General features: G+C 41.8%; 1 protein-coding gene and 1 pseudogene across 1 annotated transcript; one reads left to right on the top strand and one right to left on the bottom strand.

The window, feature by feature from the left end:
* Positions 1-536: 536 nt before the first annotated feature.
* On the bottom strand, positions 537-24,606 carry LOC118805167 (immunoglobulin kappa light chain-like). Its single transcript, XM_036565782.1, has 4 exons — positions 24,294-24,606; positions 23,857-24,157; positions 2,103-2,137; positions 537-958 (listed from the first exon to the last, which is right to left on the bottom strand). Exons 1-4 carry the CDS (start codon positions 24,343-24,345, stop codon positions 633-635), a joined length of 714 nt encoding a protein of 237 aa, XP_036421675.1. The 5' UTR covers positions 24,346-24,606; the 3' UTR covers positions 537-632.
* LOC118805166 lies at positions 2,844-27,040 on the top strand (annotated as a pseudogene).
* The last annotated feature ends 762 nt before the right edge of the window (positions 27,041-27,802 follow it).

Genomic DNA, 27,802 nt, shown 5'->3' with positions numbered 1-27,802 from the left:
CACTTGGAATCATTTTGGGCTGTTAATTTACTAAACATAGCAAAACTTAAATGTACTGCTGTACGACTGTTGAAACATGGCAAACATTTGCATTATGTATTTTGGATTTCCTCCAAGGTATTGAACACGGACACTTCCTCCTTTTATTTAATTTTGTCTGATGACGATTGTACCTGTGATCACTTTGGCTCTTTATTTTTGTTCTGGCTGTGTTGCTCCCTGTCGTTTTGTTGTTTATTGTCTTGTGAAACAATAAAACATTTTTGATCACAAAAGAGTTAATTTAATTCTGAGTCTGGATCAGGGTACTTGTTTGACGCCCCCTTGTGGACAGTTCTGTTTATATTATATACCTTAAGAGTTAATTTAATTCTTAGTCAGGGTCAGTGTAGTTAACGCCCCCTTGTGGACAGTCCTGTGTATGCTGTGTAAATAATTCCAGATCAAACTGAAACAGTGAAGTTTGTAAAAGGTTTTATTTTGCAGATGTGATTAAAGCAGTGAATGGAAGTGGAGTTGAGGATGAGAAGGTCTGAGATGGAGCTGTAAGATGATGTAGGAGCTGCTGTCAGCAGAAACACTCGTACACACTGCAGACTGATGGTGGGTGTGTGTGTGTGTGTGTGTGTGTGTTAGTTCTCGATACACTGCTGTGTGTTCAGACTCTTCTTCACTGCTGTGCTGGAGCCGTGACTGACCTCACAGCTCACTGCCCTCGTCTTCCTCCACTGGTCCTCAGTCAGGGTCAGCGTGCTGCTCCAGCTGTACAGGCCGTTTCCCTGCTGCAGCACGCCGGGGCTGACCACCACACCTGAGCTCCACCTGCTACCGTCCACCTTCCAGCTCAGCGTCCAGTCTGAGGGAAAGCCCTTACTGACCAAACACAGCAGTGTAGCCTTCCCCTGCCGGAGCTCCTCACTGGAGGGGGGCAGCAGAGAGAGGGAGGGCCGAGTGACACCTGGACACACCAGAGAGAGAGAGAGAGAGAGAGAGAGAGAGAGAGAGGTGAATAACAGAATTTCACCGTCCAGCAAGTCACATCTTTGGTTTCCATGAAAAGTTTGGAGTAAAAGCTTTAATTCATGCTGTCCTGCAGAATTTCAACACTGAGCTCCAAATAGTTTTTAGTTCTGAATGTTTTAATTTTGTCCATTTTAGGTTTTAATTGTCTTTTAAATAAAGAGTTCAGTTTATCTGCTCACTGAACATTAATATCAGTGTAACTGTTGTGGAAAAATGCAGAAGTTTCTGTTCTCTGAAATGGTCATATTCGGTTCTGTTAGTCGTTCTGAAGAACTTTCACTTCCCTTAACAGACTTTATGTTCATAATCAGAACAGTTCGGTTAGAAAAGCAGCAGCTCATTAAAACTAATTTCACTTTACAATAACTGCTGGGACTAATAATACTGTATTAACTAAAAAATAATTGAGTCTGTTCAACAGACAGTGTGTTTATAAAGAACAGCGTGAAGCAAAAATATCATTAATTACAGTAACAAGTACAATAATTACATTCTGTAATAAATAACTACACTGTAATAAACACTTTTCTAAATTCAATCTAAAAATGACTTAATGTGGGAACAGTTTAACTGTGTTTTTACAAAAAATACATTTTGTAAAACTGCAAAACTGTTCAAAGCAAAATTTGATTAAAAGTGATTTTACCACAAATCAAATCTTAAACACATCAAATGAACTGCTGCCATGTTTCACTTTTTACAGTGTAAAAACTAACTAAATGAGCCATTTAATAATATTAAAACAGTAGAAATAGTTGAATTTCAATAACAGAAGAAATTTAAATTATGAAAAATATTCAGAAAATATTTAGAGAATATATTTACAACAATATAAACAAGCAAAAAGTCACTTATTTAGTGAATATTCTAAAACTATACTCTGCCATTCAATATTTCCACATTTTCATTATGTGGATAAACTGAAAGAATGATTTAAACATACAAGGTAATATTATTTTAAATTGTATTTTATTAAAGAAGCTAAAATACATTTTCATATTTGAATATTTGTATCGATATTTATATATTTATATCCTGAACTAAATTCTATATTATGAAGTGAATAAAAATTGACTCACGTCCAACAGAGAGTTTAGTTCCTCCACCGAAAATCCTCCACAGTGATAGAAACTCACTGAGTGTCTGTACAAAAACCTCCTGCACTGAAACTGCACTGTTTAACTCAGAGAAACCCAAACCTTCTACAGGATCTCCATCATCTACAGCAGTTTACAGGAGCACAGATCACACTCACTACAGATGATGGTTCCAGCTCATAGTTTACTGTTCAGTTTATTATCTACATTAATTTCTGACTGTAGTGATGTTGAATCTCTTTCCTGCAGAACGCAGACCTTTTTCTGCTCTCTTGATCAGCAGGATTTCCTCAGTCGTTCAGTTCAGGAGATCAAATAATCGCTCTTACAGTCTGACTCTGCACTTACGTCCAACATTCGGTTTGGGTCCTCCATCAAAAGTCCACTGCAGTGAGTTAATCTTATTAACTGACCATCTAAAAACAGCTGAGCTAAACTCTGGAGGGACAAACTGATCACAGTATATCGCCGGTTCCTGGAGGAACAACAGATTCTGAACATTTCTAAATGTCTTCCTGATGATGAGAGAAACTGTTCATTTATGGAAAATTAAGAAATTTGAAGATGAAACATTTCAAAGTGAATAAACAGTTAAAACACTTTAAAAAAGAATCAAAACACAGAAATATCAGAAATGAAAGCTCAAAGTCCCACAGTTCTCGTTCTAATGTTGATCTTTGTGCTGCAGCACTTTTGAGAAAACAGGTTTGATCCATTTTAAAGGTCAGTAAAATCTGTAGGTTTCTATAATGGACTAAATGTGTGTGGATATGAAGGAGTCTCTGGGTGAGAGCAGAGGAAGGACAGTAAGGTCAGTCAGTAGAAGAGAGGTTTTGCATGCTCACAGCTCCACACTCTTTAAGAGCGGTGAGTTCATCACTGGAGACTTCAGTCCTTTCAGAGCCCCTCACAGCACAATGATGACCACTCTGATCCTCCTGCTGACCACACTGGGCTTCTTTCCTCAAGGTCAGACTTTATTTCATTCTACAGTCTGGTGAAGTGCTGAGTCTGGTAACCTGCACTTTCCACACTGACAGTGTTCTCCTACAGTTTTGGAGGTTTTATTCATTCTCTTAGTTTGTGTTTGTTCTCGTTCCTTCAGTGTCCCACCAAGAGGTCCAGACTCCTGAGAGAAGTTCTGTTGAACCAGGACAGTCCGTCACTTTCAGCTGTGTTGCAAGTAGTGGGATCGGTTATGACATCAGTTGGTACCAGTTGAAACCTGGAGCAGCTCCTAAAATGCTGATTTACACATCAAGTAATAGAGTTTCTGGAGTTCCAGAGCGATTCAGTGGAACAAATTCTGGATACACCTTTACGATGACCATCAGTGGAGTCCGGCCTGAAGATGCAGGAGAGTATTACTGTATGGGTGCTTACAGTAGTGTGTCCACACAGTGAAAAAGAGTCGTACAAAAACCTCCCTCAGTCAGACGCAGAGAAACTGCACTGCTGCAGCTGCAGCTACTGAACCACACAGTGTTACTAATATTATAGTTATTATTCAATCGCAGTTCTGTTTTTATTTGTCTTCATTGTTTTGCTTTAACTACAAAAAACTTGTTTAAATTTTTTAATCTTCAATATTCACTTTTGAAAGTATTTGAGTAATTTTTACATAGCAATTTTAAAATAACAATGCAATTTTTTAAAGCATATTAACAATTATTTGAATATAAAAAACAATCATCATTAGCTATGTATTCAGCATAATCTGCCTCATTCTCACTGAAGTCTCATAACATTTTTTTTTTATTTTTTTTAAATAGACATCTTTCAGGAAATTAAAATTGAATTTTTAAATGTAATCATTTTTGGGATTCAGTGAAAGATAGAATTGTTATCTGCATAGAAACTTTAGAAATAATATGTTTCTTTAAAAATTGCACTAAGAGCAGGTATGTATATAGAAAATAAATAGGGCCTAAGATGGAACCTTGAGGTACCCCATATGTAATGTGTACTGGAGATGAACAAAGAGTGAAATGTTCTATCTTAACAGAAAATATTGTGTCTTTCAGGTAAAAGGTAAACTAATTCAAAGCAGTTCCCTGAATTGCACCAAAGGTAAGGCCCATGAAAAGATCCATAATGCAATTTGGTTGAAAAACAAGAAGGTATATTTTAAATATAAAGAACTGTCAAAAGGTTAAAATAACTAATCACATTTGTTGTGTTTGGTTTTTTGATGCTAAGATTTCTTTCCATTTATAAAGCAGTTATTGAGTTATAGCTATGAGCAGGCACAGTTTGCTTCATCAGAGAGTATTTATTACTTTCAGTAATTCAACACTGACTTGAATATTAATTCACATGAAAGCAGGGTGAACATTAAAAATACAGTGAACACAATCTCATTTTCATTACTGATGTTCAATGAGAGCAACAGTGTCTGAATGTTCCAACCCATGAGTGTGTATATTGAATGTATAATATATACAGTTAATGAGTTTGTACATCATATATATCCAGAGTTGGGATAGCTACTGAAAAATTAGTAGTTAGCTACTTTGTAGCTACTTTCCCGAAATTTGTAACTGCTACAATTTAGCTAATTTTTCAGAAAAAATAATGGCTACTTTTTAGCTACTTTCAAAGCATGATTGTCAGAATGTTTGTGAATCTCCACCTGACACACCAAACAAGCCCAACTGATAGTGTGAACAAGACACTGCATTTAATCATGAGCCAGAAAGAAACATATGATTGAAAAGCTGCAAATATACAAAAAGATCACCAAAAAGTGAGTTTAGGTGTACAATCAAACTTACACAACCAAAGATGTGATAACCAACAAAAATTTAGACTAAGTAAAGGCAAAGTCAATCATTCCAGGTTTTCCTAACAAAAATCAGCAAAAATAACCGAAACCAAATAATTTTTCTCCAATTTGAATATTTCAGCAAGATCTGTACAGAAATGACATTCAGAGTCCTTTATTAAACTTCAGCAACGGCTCCTGAGTGGCGCAACCGTCTAAGCGTTGGCCCTATCATCAGGAGATCGCGAGTTCGATCTCTGGTGATGCTACAGCCGTCCATAGCCGGGAGTCCAAGAGAGCACAATTGGCCTCGCTCTCTCTGGGTGGGTAGGATGGCCCCTCCCTCTACCCCCATCACTCAATGCGATGCTAGTCAGCGCAGGCGTCTGTTAGCTGACATAACAGATCTGGCGGTTGGCGCTTTCCTCCGAGCACGTTCGGCTGTCCAATGACGTTGCGTGAGCGGCAGTTCGAAAAGAAGCGGTGGTTGGCTTCACAGGTCTCGGAGGAAGCCTGTGCTAGCCTTCACCCTCCTAGCGTTGATGGTATTGTGTGATTGGGGGAGTCCTAACTAGCGGGTGGAATTGGAGACGACTAAATTGGGGAGATAATTGGGTAAAACTTCAGCAACACTTTAGCTTCAAAATCCTCATCAGTGACCCTGACTCTGCACAGTACTGTTAGTAATAGTCTATAACAAAAATGTTTTTCCGCTTTAGCTAAGCCAGGGGTTGGCTCTTTAACTGCCCTTTTGCAGCTCCACAGCGGCACATTTTTAAGTAAAATAACATAATCCTCCTCTACTGTAAAATAAAGCTCTGCTGATCATTATAACACACACTTGTAACAATAAATGTTCTTAAATGCTGGAGTTGATGTAGAACTGCTAATTCACCCTTTAACCCTGAAGATCAGCTCAGACTGCCGGTCACACAGCGACGCAAACAACTTCACCCAGCTCGTAGCTACGGAAAGGGCAAAGAGAAAGATTTAAGACGAACATCGATAATTTGGAGACAAATTGACTTATTTGTGTTTATAATCACTCCAGCTGGTTTCCTGATACATTTAATCTACAATGAGAAACTGTAAAACATTAAGTTGTGAAGTCGCTTCTCTTTCGCAGTACATTCTGGCAGCTCAGGCACCATTTAAGGTGGAACGGGACAATTTGAACAAGAAGCTGGTGAATGAGAAGCGACTTCAGCCTCGTAAAAAGCTGAACGTTGAGAGACATTTTACAAGGAACTCTACTTTCACAGAAAGGTTTCCTGACTGAGATGTGAGAAAAGCAGCTATAGCTGAGCTAAAGGTTCAAGCAGAGCAAAGTAAGTCTGCATTTTACATCAGCACATACTGAGACATATTTACAGTCATGATGGTAAAACAGACATAAAATGTTGTGGCTCCCAAGGTGGTTTCATTTTTGTTGCAAGGACAAAATGGCTCTTCTTAACATTTGGCTTATGTCCCCTGAGCTAAGCCTACTAGTAAGCGTTGATCCATGCGTGACCGTTTGCTCGAACTGTCCGCGGGTCAGTCATTACTGCACAGTTGCCACCAGCCCAATTACCGACCGCATTCTATGGTTCAGATTTTGCGCGGATTGTCTGAAGCCTGTAGTGAAATTGTCGTAAAACTTATCGCTATAGCTATATAAAAACTTGTAGGCGATACAGCTTTTGTTACATTTCATAAAACTGTAGTGGCTACAGCTACTAGCTACAAACATTTGTAGTTAGCTACTCCCCCATTCCTGTATATATCATATATAGTCACTGAGTGTATATATCAGACATCAGATTTAAAATCCTACAAAGCCATAAATAGACCAGCCCCCTAGCTGATGAAATGGTCAAAACTCAATCTGTACCTTGAACAATTAAAGCTTCAAGTACTGCTCACCACCATCCTTCAGGAAGCATAGAAGATGAGTGTCAGGACTCTTCTCTGTCCTGGAGCCCAGTTGGTGGAACGAATTTACTGTCCGAACAGCGACTCTCTCACGGTCTTAAAATGTAAACTAGTGAGCCAACCAGGAGCTGAGCTTAAACACTGAACCAGCATCATGTTCCAGCAGATCAATGGAACAATGGACCAGAAGTTTTTGTCTTTTACTCTCAACTTTCATGGAGGATCTGAAAGCAGGTGCAGTCCACTAAACCGGACCATTCTCAGAAGCACTGCCTGGAGGTTCGGGTGCTAGTTAATTACAGTGAGATCTGCTGTGGGACAGAAATTTGACCCTGTAAGCTGAAACTTTGTAAGGATTTAAAAGATCCTGGCTGCTCTGATTGTTCTCCTCACTTCTCAACTGAGTTAGGAAGATGCTGTAAAGACACAAGCACAAGCACGTTTCAGAGAGCTGGAAAGAAGAATGCGTAGAGTGAAGAACCACATCTTGTTCTTCTGGTGATGTTCATTGAGGTTCTTGTTTATTTGTGTTTTATGAACATTGAGATCTTGTTTTACACAGTGAGAGTTTCCTTTATTACAGTAGCAGAAACAGAGGAGGTGATGGAACCACATGAAGCTGTTCTGAACTGTTTATCATTATTTGTGAAGCTGTAACAATCTCATGAGTTGTGTTTGGAGAAAGTCACTCCAGGATCAATAATGATTCCTTCTTCATTGGTTGATAACCAGTGATGGAAATCCCCCCAAACTCTCACAGCTGTCTCAGTCTCAGGGGGTTTGGGTGTGTTTGAGATGTGAAACTCAGATTTGCATGAGCAGAACGGCTGATGAAGATCAGAGCAGCACTGTGGAGCTTCTGTAACTTCAGCACGACTTTAATAAACTAATTTTAATACATTTTCAGTAATTGTTCATCTGACAGCAGTTTGACTTTTATTTACTCAGACAGTTTGTGAGCTCATTCACATGCAGACAGTCTCTACTATCAACTTTCCAACAAATATACAATAAACAAGTTTTAACTGTTTAAACCATCATTCATCAGTTTTAAATCAGTGCTTTAATTTGTTGAAAATACCTGCATTAAAATATTCTATTATGATTGTACAATAACATCTTCACAGATGTCAACTAATTAGTGGGAAGCTGTAAATAAAAATGCAGAAATACTAGATGTGTCCTCAGTAATGATTCGAGCTGTAGAAGATTCTAAAATGACTGGGGAAGCTGTAGAACATCAAGAATTACATTCTAATAAAATTAATATCCACACATTTTTTCTATAAGTGCTCTGTTTCTTTATCAGACTGTCATCCACCCTTCCAAACTAATATTTTATCTCTACCCTTGACCACAACATTTGCATCATTTCCTTGAAGTGCTCCTCTTCACCTCCAACCTCCTGTCGCACTTTGTCCCTCCCTTCCCCTGGATGTTCCACCACTTTGGACGCTACATTTCTCCCTGAACACCTGACACCATCAAATGTCTCCCTCTTGAACTCCTTCTCTGTTGGGCCACCTCAACCACTTTCATTTTACTGCAAAGACACCTCTTAAGAACATCCTTAAATCCTGCTCCACAGATACTGAAAATTATCTAAGGACCAGACCAGACCAGAGCCTCATCTGGCTGTCCTGTGTATCATGTGCATTAGTGAAATTGTCATAGGCCTATTTTCTAGGCTTCATCTTGCCTTGCAGGGCTAGACATGATCTTGTAAAGAGAACACACCTCTGGGGACAACCTGCTGGATAGCGGTAACAAGAGTTCATCCACTTCACCCCCAAATTCCACTAATCTGTTTAGTTAGAATTCAATTCTAGTAGCTCATCTTTTCCCAAACATAGCTGTTAATTCTTCTATATCACATTTATTCTGGCTGTATTATTGTAACTGTGAACAGTAGAGGCCACATAAAGTTGCTGGTAACCTGCTGTTAACTGCTATAAGATAGACATACTTAATGTGATTTGGTTTTTAAATTTTACTCAGACTCTTCCCACCGCAATACATCTACATTTAGCCCAAAATTGTGCATGGTTGTCGTTACGAGATCAAGACTTAAGGGCCCAGTCTGTTCCACCGGCCACCAGCAGAGGGCGATGGCGGCAAGGCACCACAAGTTCAGGGACCTCCAATTCCCAGCATCCCTTGGGCTGATTGGGCCCAACCTGGCACACCTGTGGACTCCTCTACTTAAGGCCGTGGCAAACAGCAGCACTTTGTCGTACTTTTGTAAAAGGGTGACCGGTACGGTACTTAGCCCAGGTGAGTATTTATACAAAAAGAAAAGAAAAAAAGCTGGAAAAAAGGGAAATTGCCCCAAAACAGCAGAAAGAAAAAAAGAAGGCAAAAAAGAATAAATTGCCCCAAAACTATTTAAACACCAAAAAGGCTTCAGCAAGAAACAGCTCCAAACCATACAAAAAGTATTTGTTCCACAAAGAGCAAACGGGTGAAACATAAAGCTGATCTTCCTCTCAGAATCGCAGAGGAAGTGTCTTTTGTTTTCTGATCATCTTTTATTTCACTTTTTCTAACTCAGCATTTGTTTGAGCTGCTTTCAGTGTCCGTTTTGTTTGCCCTTTCCTGCCGTTTTTTTTATTCCCATTCGTTGAGGTGCTTTACTCACTTTTGCCTGTGCTTCCCGGTGGTGCAGCAGTAACCCCTTGGACTACCAATCAGTACATTGGTGGTTCAAGTCTGGCTCTCAGCCAGCTTAACCCCAACATGCACAATCACTTAATTCACACTCTGTCACCATATTATATTAATTTAAGACCCTTTCTCACAGGTTTTCCTCTCTGCACTTGGGCGGGATCCCTGCCATCCCATAAAGAGTAGCTTTCATCTTAATTTCAAATCATTATATATCTTGAGTTAACTTAATTGTAGTTTATAAAAGACAATCCTACAAAACTGGATCACACCTGGACTTCACTTGGGCTGTTAATTTACTTAACATAGCAAAACTTGAATGTACTGCTGTAGAACTTAACCATGCTAAGCCCGTGACTGTTGAAACGTGGCAAACTTTTGTGTTACATATTTTGGATTTCCTCCATGTATGCATTGAACACAGACACTTCCTCCTTTATTTAATTTTGTCTGATGATGATTGTACCTGTGATCACTTTGGCTCCTTATTTTTGTTTTGGCTCCGTTGCTCCCTTTCCTTTTGTTGTTTATTGTCTTGTGAAACAATAAAAAATTCTTGATCACAAAAGTGTTCATTTAATTCTGAGTCTGGATCAGGGTACTTGTTTGATGTACCCACTGTGGACAGTCCTGTGTACGTTATATACCTTAAGTGTCAATTTAATTCTTAGTTTCGGTCAGTGTACCTGGTTAACGCCCCCTTGTGGACAGTCCTGTTTATGTTGTGTAAATAATTCCAGATCAAACTCAAACAGTGAAGTTTGTAAAAGGTTTTATTTTGCAGACACGATTAAAGCAGTGAATGGAAGTGAAGTTGAGGATGAATGAAGATCTGAGATGGAGCTGTAAGATGATGTAGGAGCTGATGTCAGCAGAAACACTCGTACACACTGCAGACTGATGGAGTGTGTGTGTGTGTGTGTGTGTGTGTGTGTGTGTGTGTGTGTGTTCTCGATACACTGCTGTGTGTTCAGACTCTTCATCACTGCTGTGCTGGAGCCGTGACTGACCTCACAGCTCACTGCCCTCGTCTTCCTCCTCTGGTCCTGAGTGAGGGTCACCACACCTGAGCTCAACCTGCTACCGTCCACCTTCCAGCTCAGTGTCCAGTCTGAGGGAAAGCCCTTACTGACCAAACACAGCAGTGTAGCCTTCCCCTGCCGGAGCTCCTCACTAGACGGGGGCAGCAGAGAGAGGGAGGGCCGAGTGGCACCTGGACACATCAGAGAGAGAGAGAGAGAGAGAGAGAGAGAGAGAGATGAAGCTGCAGAAGTTTCTGTTCTCTGAAATAGTCGTATTCGGTTCTGTCAGTCGTTCTTTCACTTCCTGTAACAGATTTTATGTTCATAAAGCAGAACAGAACACAGCAGCTCATCAGAACTAACAACCTACAGACTCTAATAATTAAATAATAAGTAAACAACAAAAGATCTTTTTAAACAAAATATTTAAAACAATCAGTAGAGATTAAAAACATTTTTCAAATATTTGAATTCTAGGTGCAAAAAAATTGTATGGGACAGAATAAAAATACATAATTCATTATTTACAGATTTTTATACATTCTAAACATTACTTTTAGCCTGAAATTCACCTTTAATTTCTCCTGTTTTAATTTCCATTATAAAACAGATCTAAGTAAATCAACAAATTTAATCATTTCCAATTTTATTTCTAAACAACACAACAGAAACTAATGTGTAATGTTTGAATTTTAACATTTATCTAGTTAGTTTTGTGATTAAATATTTTTCTACAATATACTATTTATATTATGCTTTTATTTAAAAAAGAATTAATGTTTATATAGCAAAAAAATTCCATGTAATGTGGAGTTCAATGGGTGTAAGTCTATATGTCTGTAGAAATACATCTTTAAAAAGTGAAGAATTATTTCATCATGAAACACTAAATTAACAATTTCATTAAAAATGATTTTTTTAAACTGCATTGACAGAAAATGAAAACCCATAATATACTGACTAAACGGCACTAAGAAAAAGTAATTTTATAAAATGTACAGTTAAAATACTTCAAATAAATAAATAATTTAAATTATACCTAATATATTGTAATTCCCTATAATGTCCTTCTAATTTTAAAAATATTATACTAAGAATAAAAAAAATGACTCACGTCCAATAGAGAGTTTAGTTTTTCCACTGAAAATGTACCACAATAATAGAAACTCACTGTGTAATGAAGTGTCTTTCCAGAGGTGGGATTTGAACTCAGGCCGTCTGGGTGGTATTTTAGAGGTCAAAAGGGTGAGCCACCACAGGATTTTAGAAGGCAGGACCCAAACACTAAACTTATGTGTGATTGGAAGGTGTGATTGAACTAATAAACCACAGATACCGGGGCTCGAACCCACACCACCACATTGATAAACCGGCGCACTACCACTGCACTATAGAGGCCGCATCACATAGTGCAGGAAGGGTTTGCCTTAAAAGGGAATGCCCAAAAATGGGTAGAAAACAAATGTCAGTAAGAAAACCCACCTACTAAAGCTTAGGTGGGAAAAGAACAAAAGGCGCCAGGGGAAAGACTGGCCCTCTCAAACACTGAGGAAAGGCTAACTAAAATAAACTACTTTCCCAACAGTAGAGGATGCCCAAAAGAGAACGAAGAGGGGGAAGGAACTAACTTGTTCCTTCTCTTGTTTTACGTTTATTTCTTTCTCTACTTTAGAAACTCGAGAGTAAGGAAGCAATGAGGGGAAGCCGCGAGGCTTAGCCCTCTACCTTTTACTAGCTATCTCAAAGCTCCAGCAACTGGGAACAAAGACACAGCAAAGTGTGTCTTCTTCCCAGCCCTTATAAAGCCCCCTGAGCAGGTGTGGCTCATTTGGCTGGATTGGGTTGTTGACTCCCCCTGGTGGCTGGCGTGGCCTAGCCCTGGAGCCAACCCTTACAGGACCCCCCTCCCGAGGTACAGCACCCGACGTTCCCAACCCAGCGGCACGATCCCGTCTGAAGGCCCGGATAAGCTCAGGGTCCAAAATATGGTGAGCCGGGACCCATGAGCGTTCCTCAGGGTCGTAGCCTTCCCAGTCCGCCAAATACTGGGTGCTGGTGGTGGGGGCTGGTCAAGGCTGCATAAGACCGGCTTGAGGTGGGAAACATGGAAGGTGGGGTTGATGCAGAGTGTTGGGCGAAGTGCCACTTGGTAAGAGACTGGATTCACCTTACGGACCACCTTAAATGGGCCGATGCACCAGGGTGCTAACTTCCGAAACTCCACTCGGAGAGGCAAGTCCTTGGCTGAGAGCCATACTCTCTGCCCTGCGGTTCACTTGTGAGCCATGGTGGCAGCCCGAAGGGCCCTTCGTGCCCGCTGCCAACCTTGACGACAGCGGCCTATGAGACGCCCAGCTGCCGGAACCCCAACATCCCTCTCTTGTTCGGCGAATGTGGGCGGAGCATACCCATAAAGGCACTCAAATGGGGACATACCCAGGGACGAGTGCCATAAGGTGTTATGGGCATATTCCGCCCACATTAGGTGTTCTGACCAGGAGGAAGGGTTAGTGGAGGCTAGGCAACGGAGTGTATGCTCCAAGTCTTGGTTCACCCTTTCTGTCTGGCCTATGGAACTGGGGGTGAAACCCAGAAGAGAGGCTGGCTCCGGCCCCCAGCAACTTGCAAAATGCTTCCAGTACTGGCTGGTGAACTGAGGTCCTCTGTCCGATACCACATCCCTGGGAAACCCATATGCCCGAACCACGTGCTCAAGAAAGAGCGTGGCCACCTCCCTGGCTTACGGGAGCTTAGACAAAGCAATGGATTTGCTAGCCTTAGAATAATGGTCCACGATGACCAAAAACAGTGTTGCCCTGTGATGAAATCCAGGGAGATGTGGGACCATGGGTGAGAGGGGATGGGTAACGGATGGAGGAGACCAGGCGGTTTGGTTCTGGGCTCCTTGTTGCAGGCGCACACCCTGCAGGCTGCTGTGTAGGCTCGCACATCCTGGTCCATGCGTGACCATCAGAACCACCAATGCAGGAACTCCAATGTGTGCTGTAAATGGGGAGGAGTGCCCCCACTGCAACACCTTGTCCCTGACCACTGCAGGGACATACAATCTATTGTGGGGGCCCCCCTCCCGGATCCGGCTCATTTCTTAGAGCCTGCTGCACCACGTCTTCCACCCCTCATTGAATGGGAGCAACAGTGCGGCTAGCCGGGACTATGGTCATGGGTGGTTGCTCTCAAGGGGAGGGCTCCCACTGGTGGGAGAGAGCATCAGGCTTGGAGTTCTTCGACCCAGGCCTGTATGATAATACAAAGTCAAACCTGGCAAAGAACAATGCCCACCTGGCTTGGTATCCACCTCTACCACAAAGGGGAGCTCTGGATCGGGGAGCCGCAGCACTGGGGCCGAGGTTAAACACCACTTGATCTTCTCAAAGGCTTCCTGGGCTTCTGGAGTTCTCTGAAACTGCCCAGAGGTCTTCCTTGTGAGGGCGGTCAGGGGTGCAGCTATAAAGCTGAAATTCTTCATGAACCTCCGGAAGAAGTTAGCGAAGCCCACGAAGTGCTGGGCCAGGCGAAGTGATATAGGTCGGGGCCATTGAGCCACGGCCTGGACCTTGACAGGGTCCATGCTCAGGAGATTCTGAGACAAAACAAACCCAAGGAAGGCAACCGTCTGAACATGGAACAATGACTTCTCCAGCTTCACAAACAGGTGATTATCTAGGAGAAGCTGGAGGACCCAACGGACATGGGCTATGTGTTCATCTAGACTCTTGCTGTAAATTAAGATGTCATCTAAATAAACAAACACATAGCCGTCAAGTCCCTTCCTCAGGACCTCGTTGATATAGCACTGGAAGACAGCCAGGGCATTCATCAGTCCAAAGGGCATGACTAAGTATTCGTAGTGGCCCGATGGGGTGATGAAGGCTGTCTTCCATTCGTCCCCCTCCCTGACCCTAATAAGGTTGTAGGCACTGTGCAGGTCCAAGTTAGTAAAGAAGGATGCCTGCTGCAGTGCCTTAAATGCAGAGAACATCAGAGGCAAAGGGTAGCGGTCCTTGACTGTGATCTTGTTGAGCTCTCTATAGTCAATGCAGGGGCATAGGCCCCCATCCTTCTGCCCCACAAAGAATAATCCTGCCCCAGCCAGGGAGGTGGATGGCCTGATGACGCCCGTGGCCAGGGACTCTTGAATGTAGTCCTCCATGGCCTTACGTTCGGGGGCGGACAGAGAAAATAGCCGGCCCTGAGGGTGACTAGTGCCAGGTAGTAATTCAGTGGCAATATCGTAAGGCCGATGGAGGGGCCGGAGCTGGGCTTTTACCTTACTGAAGACCTCCTGGAGGTCCCAGTACTCCGGGGGAACTCAAGAGAGGTCAGGGGTTTCTGGACTGGGAGACAGGGAAGCTGTGCCACTGGGCCTGGGGTTCTGCAAGCAGGCGTTCTGGCAGAGGGGACCCCAGGAATGGATGGAATGGTTCAACCAGTCCAGACAGGGATTATGATGCTGGAGCCAAGGAAAGCCCAGCACCAACTGCACATCGGGGGCACTGATGAGGTATAAGGACACTTTCTCACAATGCTGTCCTATGCGCAGGCAGAGTAGTTTAGTCTGCTGGGAGACCGCCCCTGACTCAAGGGACCGCCTTTCGATGGCTGACACAGGAAGGGGCTTGTCCAATGAGACCAGGGGCACCCCAAGGGCTTTGGCTAGCCCAGCGTCAATAAAATTCCCTGCGGCCCCTGAGTCCACAAAGGCCTGGAAGCATTCCTCCTTGTCTTCCCCCCATTAGATGGCGACATTGAGGAACACTCCAGTGGCTCTGGGGGATATGGATGGGTCCGTCAGGGGCTCCCCTGCCCATGACAGATGTGGCCGTTTCCCATTAACTCAGGGCATGCAGGGCGCAGATGCCCTGCATGGCCACAATAGAGGCATCAGCCCTCGCATTCAGGCCTCCCGCTCATGCCAGGACAAACGGGTGTGCCCTAACTGCATGGGCTGAGCCTCCTCATAGAGCTCATACGGCCATGAGCGCTTCTGAGTTCCAACCACTCTCTGCAGCTAGGATGTGGAACAATCGGAATAATCGGCTAATGGCTGCTTTCCCTGATGTATGCGCAGGAGGCAGGAGCTAGTCTCACCTCCAAAAACTGGGTGGTGGAAAGTAGGGCGGAGAGCTGCTATAAACTGCTCTGAGGAGGCACATACATCAGTTTGATTCTCCCATACAGGAGTGGCCCAAGCAAGGGCCTGACCCAAAAGGAGCAAGATTATATAGGCTACTTTAACCCTTTCTGAGGGGAATCAGGAGGGCTGCTGCTCGAAAGCCAGGGTACACTGAAGAAGGAAACCCCAGCATCCTCCAGGATCCCCAGAGTAACGCTCTGGTGGCGGTAGGTGGGGCTCAGGTCATGCAGCGGCTTCCTCAGCAACCTGGGGAGCGGGAGCTGGAGGAGCCACCACTGGAGGAGCAGCCTGCTATAAAGTTGCAGTGAGGCCCTGCAGCTGATTTAGTATTTGCTGCAAGGCCTGCTCATGCCTGGCTATCTCAAAAGGTCCAGCAACTGGCGGTGGCCAGCCCTAGAGCCAACACTTACAGAGTGTCTGTACAAAAACCTCCTGCACTGAAACTGCACTGTTTAACTCAGAGAAACCCAAACCTTCTACAGGATCTTCATCATCTACAGCAGTTTACAGGAGCACAGATCACACTCACTACAGATGATGGTTCCAGCTCACAGTTTACCGTTCACTTAATGATTTACATTAATTTCTGACTGTAGTGATGTTGAATCTCTTTCCTGCAGAATGCAGACCTTTTTCTGCTCTCTTGATCAGCATTTCCTCAGTTTCCTCAGTCATTCAGTGCAGGAGATCAAATAATCACTCTTACAGTCTGATTCTGCACTTACGTCCAAAATTCAGTTTGGGTCCTCCATCAAAAGTCCGCTGCAGTGAGTTAATCTCATTACCTGACCATCTAAAAACGACTGAGCTAAACTCTGGAGGGAGGATCAAACTGATCACAGTATATTGCCGGTTACTGGAGGAAGGACAGATTCTGAACATTTCTATATGTTTTCCTGATGATGAGAGAAACTGTTAATTTACAGAAAAATAAAAAATTTAAAATGAAATGTTTCACAGTGAATAAACCATTAAAACACTTTAAAAAAGAATCAAAAAAACACAGAAATATCAGAAATGAAAGCTTAAAGTCCCACAATTTTCGTTCTAATGGTGATCTATGTGCTGCAGCACTTTTGAGAAAACAGGTTTGATCCATTTTAAAGGTCAGTAAAATCTGTAGATTTCTATAATGGACTAAATGTGTGTGGATATGAAGGAGTCTCTGGGTGAGAGCAGAGGAAGGACAGTAAGGTCAGTCAGTAGAAGAGAGGTTTTGCATGCTCACAGCTCCACACTCTTTAAGAGCGGTGAGTTCATCACTGGAGACTTCAGTCCTTTCAGAGCCCCTCACAGCACAATGATGACCACTCTGATCCTCCTGCTGACCACACTGGGCTTCTTTCCTCAAGGTCAGACTTTATTTATTTCTACAGTCTGGTGAAGTGCTGAGTCTGGTGACCTGCACTTTCCACACTGACAGTGTTCTCCTACAGTTTTGGAGGTTTTATTCATTCTCTTAGTTTGTGTTTGTTCTCGTTCCTTCAGTGTCCCACCAAGAGGTCCAGACTCCTGAGAGAAGTTCTGCTGAACCAGGACGGTCCGTCACTTTCAGCTGTGTTGCTAGTAGTGGGATCGGTTATCAGATAAGTTGGTACCAGCTGAAACCTGGAGCAGCTCCTAAACTGCTGATTTATGAAACAAGTAATAGAGATTCTGGAGTTCCCGAGCGATTCAGTGGAACATACTCTGGATACACCTTTACGATGACCATCAGTGGAGTCCGGCCTGAAGATGCAGGAGAGTATTACTGTATGGGTTGTTACAGTGGCCCAGTGTTCACACAGTGTAAGAGTCGTACAAAAACCTCCCTCAGTCAGACGCAGAGAAACTGAACTTCTGCAGCTGCAGCTACTGAACCACACAGTCTTATTGTTATTTTTGAACTGCAGTTTTTGTTTTTAGTTTCCTTCATTGTTTTTCTTCAGATAAATGAAATGTCCATGTCTAATTTTAAACTTTTTTATATTATCTGTAACCCCTTATTGTGGTTAAAATCTTACATATGTTTCCTTTAAAATGTTTATTTAAATTTACAGCAGTTTGGCAGACACTCCCATCCTGAGCAACTTACAGTTTGATCATTTTACACAGGTAGGTGAAGGTGGTGTTAGGAGTTTTGCCTAAAGACTCTCATTGGTAAAGCGTTTGTCAAGATGAGGGATCAAACTCCAGTCTACAGCATGGAGGACAGAAGTGTTATCCACTACACTATACCAACCACTAATACTCTAATTTTGAAGTTTATTCATAAAGCAAATTTTAAAGCAACAAATGCTGACTATAATGATTTAAAACATATTGACAATTAAGTAAAAAGAAGAATTAAATGTTAGGTAGCTGTGTGTCTAACATAATCAGATGAAGTTAATATGATAACATCTGCTTTATTCTCATTTAAGTGGAGAAAGTGTTTTGCCATTGTTACTTTCACATTCTTAAAGACATCAAAAATAGATTTTCAAAATTAACCATTTTCAACTTTCCGTGAAAAATATAACTGCTATGTATAAATGTATTGTTTAGGTATGAGGCAGTCCAGTTTAAAGCAGTTCTGTGAACAGAATCAGAGGTAAACAATGAAAAGGTCCACAATGCCAGTAATTAACAAAGTGTTTATTTCAGTGTGATGCTCGCTCTACCATTTAAGAATCATCTCTGTGCCAAGAAGCTTTAGGGAAACCCAGCCCTGGTCATTACTGGTTTAATCATTTTCTGGAAGTTGATTTCATTATGTAACAATGGAAATATAACATTTGGAATATTTTATATAAACCGTAGGCTGACAGATGATCTTATTTTGTTTAATTCTGCTTAAACATGTAACTTCACTGATTTCTTCTAGCATCTTAAAATAGAAATTAAATGTGTTCAGTTTATGGCCATCTAATTATGCCACTGAAATCTTCAAAAGAATATTTGAATACCTTAACACCAAATAAATAATAAAAAACAAATTAAATTAATTCTAAAGCTCCAGCAGTTAAAATGAACTTTCTGAATGAAACAGTTCTTAACATTGCTGGTTTTAAAAGTTTTAAAAGTTTTGTTTTATTCTAATGTTTTGTTTTCCCTATAAAGGGCCACCCTAATAGTTCTCCCCACTTAAGAAGTCTTGTCAACTGAGCTAAACAGTAAGCCAAGGGTGACAGTAGCAGGAGAAACTCACTGGGAGCATAAGATCAAAACACTGAGAGGAACCAGGACTCTAAGGGAGAACCCATCCTCATAGTTCAGTTTGGATACAAGTAAACAGGTTTACAGGGAAAATTAAGCAGGCATCATACAGAGGAAAGATGCAATGGTTTTAAATGTTAAAAACTCAAATCTGCCTAAAATATTCTGATATACTATTGATTATGAATTATAGAGTTTAATGTGTGTGAAAGACATGATTACAGATTCTAGAACTGAGGAATTCATGCTGAGTTTGGTAATCTTGAAGCTGAATACAGATCATAACAGACGTTTGAGAGGGGTGTGATGATAAACTGTTGTTTGACACTGGCCTGGATATAAATATGTAGAAAACATCTTCACTGCTTTGGGAAACTGTTAAAATGTACTGTGTCTTTTGTATTTGTGTGTATTTTGCACAGTACAAGCTGCCTTTACTGCAGTTGTTGAGAAAGATGTTGATGGTACTGCATGAATCTATGTTCAGACTTTCATTATGATTTGTTTGAAGGTTTATGCAGACCAACTTTTCAGAGTCTTCAGACAGATCTGTATCAGATTATTAAAACTATGTGAAGGACATTCCAGCTTTGAATGCACCTCAATAATCTTTTTCCAATAATAAAAGCATTAGTAACTTAAATACTTATGTATTAGGACACCTGGATAACAGCACAAACCCACTGCTGGACCCCCTGCAGATTGCATGAGAGGCCCGGCCTGATATTCAAACTATGTGCTCTGCATCAGGTATTATGACACCTAAAAGACATAGCGAACTCCATGTTGGACCCCCTACAGTTTGAATATCAGGCCAACAGGTCTGGCCTCATATGCAATCTGCAGGGGGTCCAGCAGTGGGTTTGTGCTGTTTTCCAGGTGTCCTAATACCAATCTCTCTAAGTATTTTATGTACTATTGGTTTTATTATTGGAAAAAGAGATTATTGAGGAGCATTTGAAGCAGGAATGTCCTTCACATAGCTTCAATAATCTGATACAGATCTGTATGAAGACTCCGAAAAGTTGGTCTGTACAAACCTTCAGACAAATGATAATGAACGTCTGAACATAGATTCATGTGGTACCATCAACATCTTCAACAACTGCAATAAAGGCTTGTACTGTGCAAAATACACACAAATGCAAAGAGACAGTGCATTTTAACAGTTTCCCAAAGCAGTGAAGATGTTTTCTACATATTTATATCCAGGCCAGTGTCAAACAACAGTTTGTCATATCCCTCTCAAACTTCTGTTATGATCTGTATTCAGCTTCAAGATTACCAAACTCAGCATGAATTCCTCAGTTCTAGAATCTGTAATCATGTTTTTCACACACAATAAACTCTATTAGTCACAATCAATAGTATATCAGTGTCACGGATTCTCCCTTTGTCCCTCTGAGTGTCTGTTTCTTCACTTCTGTTGTAGCCATGTGCCTTTTGTTTTCTTTTACCATGTGCTTTTGTTGTTGTTCTGTGTCTCCTCCCTGGTCCTGCCCCCTTGTTATCTGTTCCACCTGTCTGTGCTCCGCCCCTCATTAGTCCCAGGTGTGTCTCATTTCCCCTCTGTGTATTTATACCCCTGTGTTTGTTCAGTCTTCGTCTTGCATTGTGGATGTAACCTTGTCTCTTGTTAGCTTGTCGTGCTTGTAGTTTGGTTTTGTTTTGTTTTCATTATGGAGTCTCATTTCAATAAAAACTCGCATTTGCATCCCGCCTCCATGCCTCAAACGTTACAGAATGCAAGACCACACAGGGAAGCAGCGAGTTTGCAGGACCTTATCAAGGAAAATGAGGTCAGACTTCAGGAGAGCTACCATCTGCTCTGTCGGCTTCAGCTGTTGCTCCCTAGTAAGGAGAAAGCCTCAGCCATTGACGTCACAGCAGGCCCGCCAGCCTCAGCCATGGACGTCACAGCAGGGCCGCCTGCTTCCGAGGACGTCGCAGCAGGGTTGCCTGCCTCCGAGGACGTCGCAGCAGGGTTGCCTGCCTCCGAGGACGTCGCTGCAGGGCCGCCTGCCTCCGAGGACGTCGCAGCGTCCCAGCCTGCCTCCGTGGACGTCGCAGCGTCCCAGCCTGCCTCCGTGGACGTCGCAGCGTCCCAGCCTGCCTCCGTGGACGTCGCAGCGTCCCAGCCTGCCTCCGTGGACGTCGCAGCGTCCCAGCCTGCCTCCGTGGACGTCGCAGCGTCCCAGCCTGCCTCCGTGGACGTCGCAGCAGGCCCGCCTGCCTCCGAGGACGTCGCTGCGGCCCAGCCTGCCGCCGAGGACGTCGCAGCAGGCCCGCCTGCCTCCGAGGACGTCGCTGCGGCCCAGCCTGCCGCCGAGGACGTCGCAGCAGGCCCGCCTGCCTCCGAGGACGTCGCTGCGGCCCAGCCTGCTGCCGAGGACGTTGCTTCCGAGTTCTCTGACCTGCTGGTAGCCTCTACATCCCCAGACCTGCCCATGGCCTCAGCGTCACCAGTCCCAGTTCCTGCTCCCTGGGCCACTCCTGCTTCTGCACCCTGGGATGCCACAGTTTCTGCTCCTGCACCCTGGGCCACTCCTTTTCTCATTTCCTGTCCTGGTTCGGTGCCGGCCTCTCAGCATTATGCTCTGCCGCCAACCTCCCAGCGACCCCCTCCTATGCCAATCTTTCAGCGTCCAGTGACGGCCTTCCAGTGTCCTGCTTCAGTGCCGACTTTCCAGTTCCCTGCTCAGTCTGCCACCCAGTTCCTTCGCCTGCATGAACTTAATTCTATGTATTCCCCCAAGTCTCTAGTCCATAGTTTTGTTTTTGTCCCTGTAACCATGTATATATCTGTACCCGTCTCAATCAGTGTTCCTGTTTCTGTGTTTGGTCTTATTGTACCTGTTCCTGTCCATCTTTCTGTCCCTGTCCCAGTTACCATGTCTGTTCCTGTCCCCATGTCTATGTTAAGTCCGTCTCCTGTTCTCTCTCCACTTTGTCTTCAGTCTCGTCTCCTGTCCAGTCTACTATCCTGTCTCCTACCCAGTCCCTCCTCCTAACCGGCTCCCACTTTGGATGGCCTTTGTTTTTCGCGCCTCGGGAGCTGCGCGTTAGGAGGGGGGTTCTGTCACGGATTCTCCCTTTGTCCCTCTGAGTGTCTGTTTCTTCACTTCTGTTGTAGCCATGTGCCTTTTGTTTTCTTTTACCATGTGCTTTTGTTGTTGTTCTGTGTCTCCTCCCTGGTCCTGCCCCCTTGTTATCTGTTCCACCTGTCTGTGCTCCGCCCCTCATTAGTCCCAGGTGTGTCTCATTTCCCCTCTGTGTATTTATACCCCTGTGTTTGTTCAGTCTTCGTCTTGCATTGTGGATGTAACCTTGTCTCTTGTTAGCTTGTCGTGCTTGTAGTTTGGTTTTGTTTTGTTTTCATTATGGAGTCTCATTTCAATAAAAACTCGCATTTGCATCCCGCCTCCATGCCTCAAACGTTACAATCAGATCATTTTTGGCAGATTTCTGAGTTTTTAACATTAAAACCATTGAATCTTTCCTCTGTATGATGCCTGCTTAATTTTCCCTGTAAACCTGTTTACTGGTATCCTAACTGAACTATGAGGTGCAGCCCAGAGGAGGATGGGTTCTCTTTTAGAGCCTTGGTTCCTCTCAGTGTTTTGTTCTTTTGCTCCCAGTGAGTTTCTCCTGCTACTGTCACCCTTGGCTTACACTTTAGCTCAGTTGACAAGACTTCTTAATTGGGGAGAACCATCAGGGTGGCCTTTAATAGGAAAACAAAGGCATGAGAATAAAACAAAACTTTTAACCTTTCAAAACTTTTAGAATCAGCAATGTTAAGAACTACTTCATTCATAAAAATAATTTTAACTGAACTGAGCAGTTTATGTTGGAGCTTTAGATTTTTTTTCTTTATTTGGTTTTAAGGTATTCAAATATTCTCTTTAAGATTTCAGTGGCATAGTTAGATGGCCTTAAACTGAACATGTTCAATTTCTATTTTAAGAGTTTAGAAGAAATCAGTGAAGTTACATATTTTAGCAGAATCAAACAACATAAGACCATCTGTCAGCCTACGGTTTATGTAAAATATTCCATTATATATATTCCATATATAATATTTCAAATGTTATTTAATGCTGAATCAACTTCCAGAAAATGATTAAACCAGTAATGACCAGGGTTGAGTTACCTGAAAGCTTCTTGGCACAAAGATGATTCTTATATGGTGGAGCGAGCATCATACTAAAATAAACACATTGTTAATTACTGGCATTGTGGACCTTTTCATTGTTGAACTTACCTCTGATTCTGTTCACGGAACTGCTTCAAATTGAACTGCCTCATACCTAAAGATACAGTTATATATAGCAGTTATATTATTCACGGAAAGTTGAGAATGATTAATTTTGAAAATCTATTTTTGATGTCTTTAAGGATGTGAGAGTGAGAATGGCAAAACAGTTTCTCCACTTAAATGAGAATAAAGCAGATGTTATCATATTAGGTTCATCTGATTATGTTAGACACACAGCTAACTAACATTTATTTTTTCTTTTTACTTAATTGTCAATATGCTTTAAAAAAAACTGTGGTCAGCATTCAATGTTTTCCAATTTGCTTTATAAAAAAACTTCAAAATTAGAGTATTAGTGGTTGGTATAGTGTAGTGGATAACACTTCTTTCTTCCATGCTGTAGACTGGAGTTTGACCCCTCACCTGGACAAACGCTTTACCAATAAGAGTCTTTAGGTAAGACTCCTAACACCACCTTCACCTACCTGTGTAAAATGATCAATTTCTAAGTTGCTCAGGATAAGAGTGTCTGCTGAATTAAATACACACTTTGAAGCAAAAATATGTAAGATTTTAACCACAATAAGTGGTTATTGATAATATAAAGAAGTTTAAATTAGACATGGACGTTTCCTTTATCTGAAGAAAAACAAAGAAAGAAACTAAAAACAAACATGCAAATCAAAAATAACAATAACACTGTGTGGTTCAGTAGCTGCAGCTGCAGCAGTGCAGTTTCTCTGCGTCTGACTGAGGGAGGTTTTTGTACGACTCTTTTTCACTGTGTGGACACTCCACTAAAATGATAGTAACCCATACAGTAATACTCTCCTGCATCTTCCGGCCGGACTCCACTGATGGTCATCGTAAAGGTGTATCCAGAATTTGTTCCACTGAATCGCTCTGGAGCTCCATAACTTCTATAACTTGATGTGTAAATCAGCAGTTTAGGAGCTGCTCCAGGTTTCAACTGGTACCAACTCATGTCATAATCAATCCCACGACTCGCAACACAGCTGAAGGTGACGGACTGTCCTGCTTCAACAGAACTTCTCTCAGGAGTCTGGACCTCTTGGTGGGACACTGAAGGAATGAGAACAAACACAAACTAAGAGAATGAATAAAACCTCCAAAACTGTAGGAGAACACTGTCAGTGTGGAAAGTGCAGGTTACCAGACTCAGCACTTCACCAGACTGTAGAAATAAATAAAGTCTGACCTTGAGGAAAGAAGCCCAGTGTGGTCAGCAGGAGGATCAGAGTGGTCATCATTGTGCTGTGAGGGGCTCTGAAAGGACTGAAGTCTCCAGTGATGAACTCACCGCTCTTAAAGAGTGTGGAGCTGTGAGCATGCAAAACCTCTCTTCTACTGACTGACCTTACTGTCCTTCATCTGCTCTCACCCAGAGACTCCTTCATATCCACACACATTTAGTCCATTATAGAAATCTACAGATTTTACTGACCTTTAAAATGGATCAAACCTGTTTTCTCAAAAGTGCTGCAGCACAAAGATCAACATTAGAACGAGAACTGTGGGACTTTGAGCTTTCATTTCTGATATTTCTGTGTTTTGATTCTTTTTTAAAGTGTTTTAACTGTTTATTCACTTTGAAATGTTTCATCTTCAAATTTCTTAATTTTCCATAAATGAACAGTTTCTCTCATCATCAGGAAAACATTTAGAAATGTTCAGAATCTGTCGCTCCTCCAGGAACCGGCGATATACTGTGATCAGTTTGATCGTCCCTCCAGAGTTTAGCTCAGCTATTTTTAGATGGTCAGTTAATAAGATTAACTCACTGCAGTGGACTTTTGATGGAGGACCCAGACCGAATGTTGGACGTAAGTGCAGAGTCAGACTGTAAGAGTGATTATTTGATCTCCTGAACTGAACGACTGAGGAAATCCTGCTGATCAAGAGAGCAGAAAAAGGTCTGCGTTCTGCAGGAAAGAGATTCAACATCACTACAGTCAGAAATTAATGTAGATAATAAACTGAACAGTAAACTATGAGCTGGAACCATCATCTGTAGTGAGTGTGATCTGTGCTCCTGTAAACTGCTGTAGATGATGGAGATCCTGTAGAAGGTTTGGGTTTCTCTGAGTTAAACAGTGCAGTTTCAGTGCAGGAGGTTTTTGTACAGACACTCAGTGAGTTTCTATCACTGTGGTACGTTTTCGGTGGAGGAACTAAACTCTCTGTTGGACGTAAGTAATTTTTATTCACTTTATAATAAAAAATTTAGTTCAGGATCCTAAAATAAATATAGAAATATCAAAAAAATAATAAAAATATGAAAATGTAATTTGTTTCTTTAATAAAATACAATTTAAAATAATATTACCTTGTATGTTTAAATCATTCTTTTAGTTTAGCCCCTTTAATGCATTTCTATTAGAATGCCCTTAGTCAATTTTCTGTAATTTATTTTATTCATAAAAATCATGATTTAGTTTTAAATAATTGAAGTGTGGATATATTTGATGCCAGAGTATTGTTTTAGAATATTCTCTAAATAAGAAACTTTTTGCATGTTCATATTGTTGTAAATATATTCTCTAAATATTTTCTGAATATTTCTCATCATTTACATTTTTTCTGTTATGGAAATTAAACTATTTCCACTGTTTTAACATTATAAAATGGCTCATTTTGTAGTTTTTACACTGTAAAAAGTGAAACAGGGCAGCAGTTGATTTGATTTGCGGTGAAATATCACTTTCAATCTAAACTTAAATTTTGCTTTGCATAGTTTTGCAGTTCTGCTCAATGTAAAAGTTAAAATGTTGCCACGTTACGTAATTTTTAAGGTTGAATTTAGAAAAGTGTTTATTACAGTGTAGTTATTTATTACAGTCTAATTATTGTTCTCGTTCCTGTAATTAATAATATTCTTGCTTCACTCTATTCTTTATGAACACACTGTCTGTTAAATAAAAATAAGAGTTACTATTTTAGAGATACTAATTTAATTATTTTTTAATTATTAAAATATTATTAATCCCAGTAGTTATTTTAAATAATGAAATTAGTTTTAATGAGCTGCTGCTTTTCTAACAGAACTGTTCTGTTTATGTTTATGAACATAAAGTCTGTTAAAGGAAGTGAAAGAACGACTGACAGAACCGAATATGACTATTTCAGAGAACAGAAACTTCTGCATTTTTCCACAACAGTTACACTGATATTAATGTTCAGTGAGCAGATAAACTGAACTCTACATTTGAAAGACAATTAAAACCTAAAATGGACAAAATTAAAACATTCAGAACTAAAAACTATTCAGTGTTGAAATTCTGCAGGACAGCATGAATTAAAGCTTTTACTCCAAACTTTTCATGGAAATCCATGATATGATGTTGTGGCTCGACAGTGATCCTCTGTTATTCATCTCTCTCTCTCTCTCTCTCTCTGGTGTGTCCAGGTGTCACTCGGCCCTCCCTCTCTCTGCTGCCCCCCTCCAGTGAGGAGCTCCGGCAGGGGAAGGCTACACTGCTGTGTTTGGTCAGTAAGGGCTTTCCCTCAGACTGGACGCTGAGCTGGAAGGTGGACGGTAGCAGGTGGAGCTCAGGTGTGGTGGTCAGCCCCGGCGTGCTGCAGCAGGAAATCTGTACAGCTGGAGCAGCACGCTGACCCTCACTGAGGACCAGTGGAGGAAGACGAGGGCAGTGAGCTGTGAGATCAGTCACGGCTCCAGCACAGCAGTGATGAAGAGTCTGAACACACAGCAGTGTATCGAGAACTAACACACACACACACACACACACACACACACACACACTCTCTCACACACACACACACACACACACACACACACTCTCTCCATCAGTCTGCAGTGTGTACGAGTGTTTCTGCTGACATCAGCTCCTACATCATCTTACAGCTCCATCTCAGATCTTCTCATCCTCAACTTCACTTCCATTCACTGCTTTAATCACATCTGCAAAATAAAACCTTTTACAAACTTCACTGTTTGAGTTTGATCTGGAATTATTTACACAACATACGATTGTCCACAAGGGGGTGTTAACCAAGTACCCTGATCCAGACTGAGAATTAAATTAACTCTTTTGTGATCAAGAGTTTTTATTGTTTCACAAGACAATAAACAACAGGGGGACAGGGTGCAACACAGCCAGAACAAAAATAAAAAGTAAAAGTGATCACAGGTACAATCATCATCAGACAAAATTAAATAAAGGAGGAAGTGTCCGTGTTCAATGCATACATGGAGGAAATCCAAAATACATAACACAAAAGTTTGCCATGTTTCAGCAGTCATGGGCTTAGCATGCTTAAGTCGTACAGAATTATATTCAAGTCTTTCTATGTTAAGTAAATGAACAGTCCAAAATAATTCCAAGTGAAGTCCAGGTGTGTAACCTGTATAACCTGGAATTAAGTTAACTCTTAAAATATGTAATGTACACAGGACTGTCCACGAGGGGGCGCCAAACGAGAACCATGTCTCAGAATTAATTTACCTCATAAGATATATAATGTATGCAGAGCCATCCACAAGGATTCGTCAACCTGGTACACTGAACCAGACTCAGAATTAAGTTAACTCTCAAAATATTTAACATTTCCCGAGGGTTTCTGGGAAATGGAGTTTCCTGAACTTGTTGCGCCTCACCATCGTCACCCTCTGCTGACCAGTGAAACAGCCTGGGCCCTTACAACTTTTGCAGGGCCAGGTATGATCTCGTAATGACAACCATGCAA

The sequence above is a fragment of the Colossoma macropomum genome, unplaced genomic scaffold (assembly GCF_904425465.1).
Source record: "Colossoma macropomum unplaced genomic scaffold, Colossoma_macropomum, whole genome shotgun sequence".
Classification (NCBI taxonomy): Eukaryota; Metazoa; Chordata; class Actinopteri; order Characiformes; family Serrasalmidae; genus Colossoma; species Colossoma macropomum.
This window is presented reverse-complemented; position numbering and strand designations above follow the sequence as displayed.

Excerpts from the sequence above, each read along its gene's own strand:
- LOC118805167 (XM_036565782.1), bottom strand. The coding sequence starts at position 24,345 with ATGATGACCACTCTGATCCTCCTGCTGACCACACTGGGCTTCTTTCCT. Across the intron at positions 2,138-23,856 it reads TTTAGTGGAGTGTCCACACA|GATTTTCGGTGGAGGAACTA; the intron begins GTGAAAAAGAGT and ends ATCACTGTGGAG. Across the intron at positions 959-2,102 it reads AACTAAACTCTCTGTTGGAC|GTGTCACTCGGCCCTCCCTC; the intron begins GTGAGTCAATTT and ends TGGTGTGTCCAG.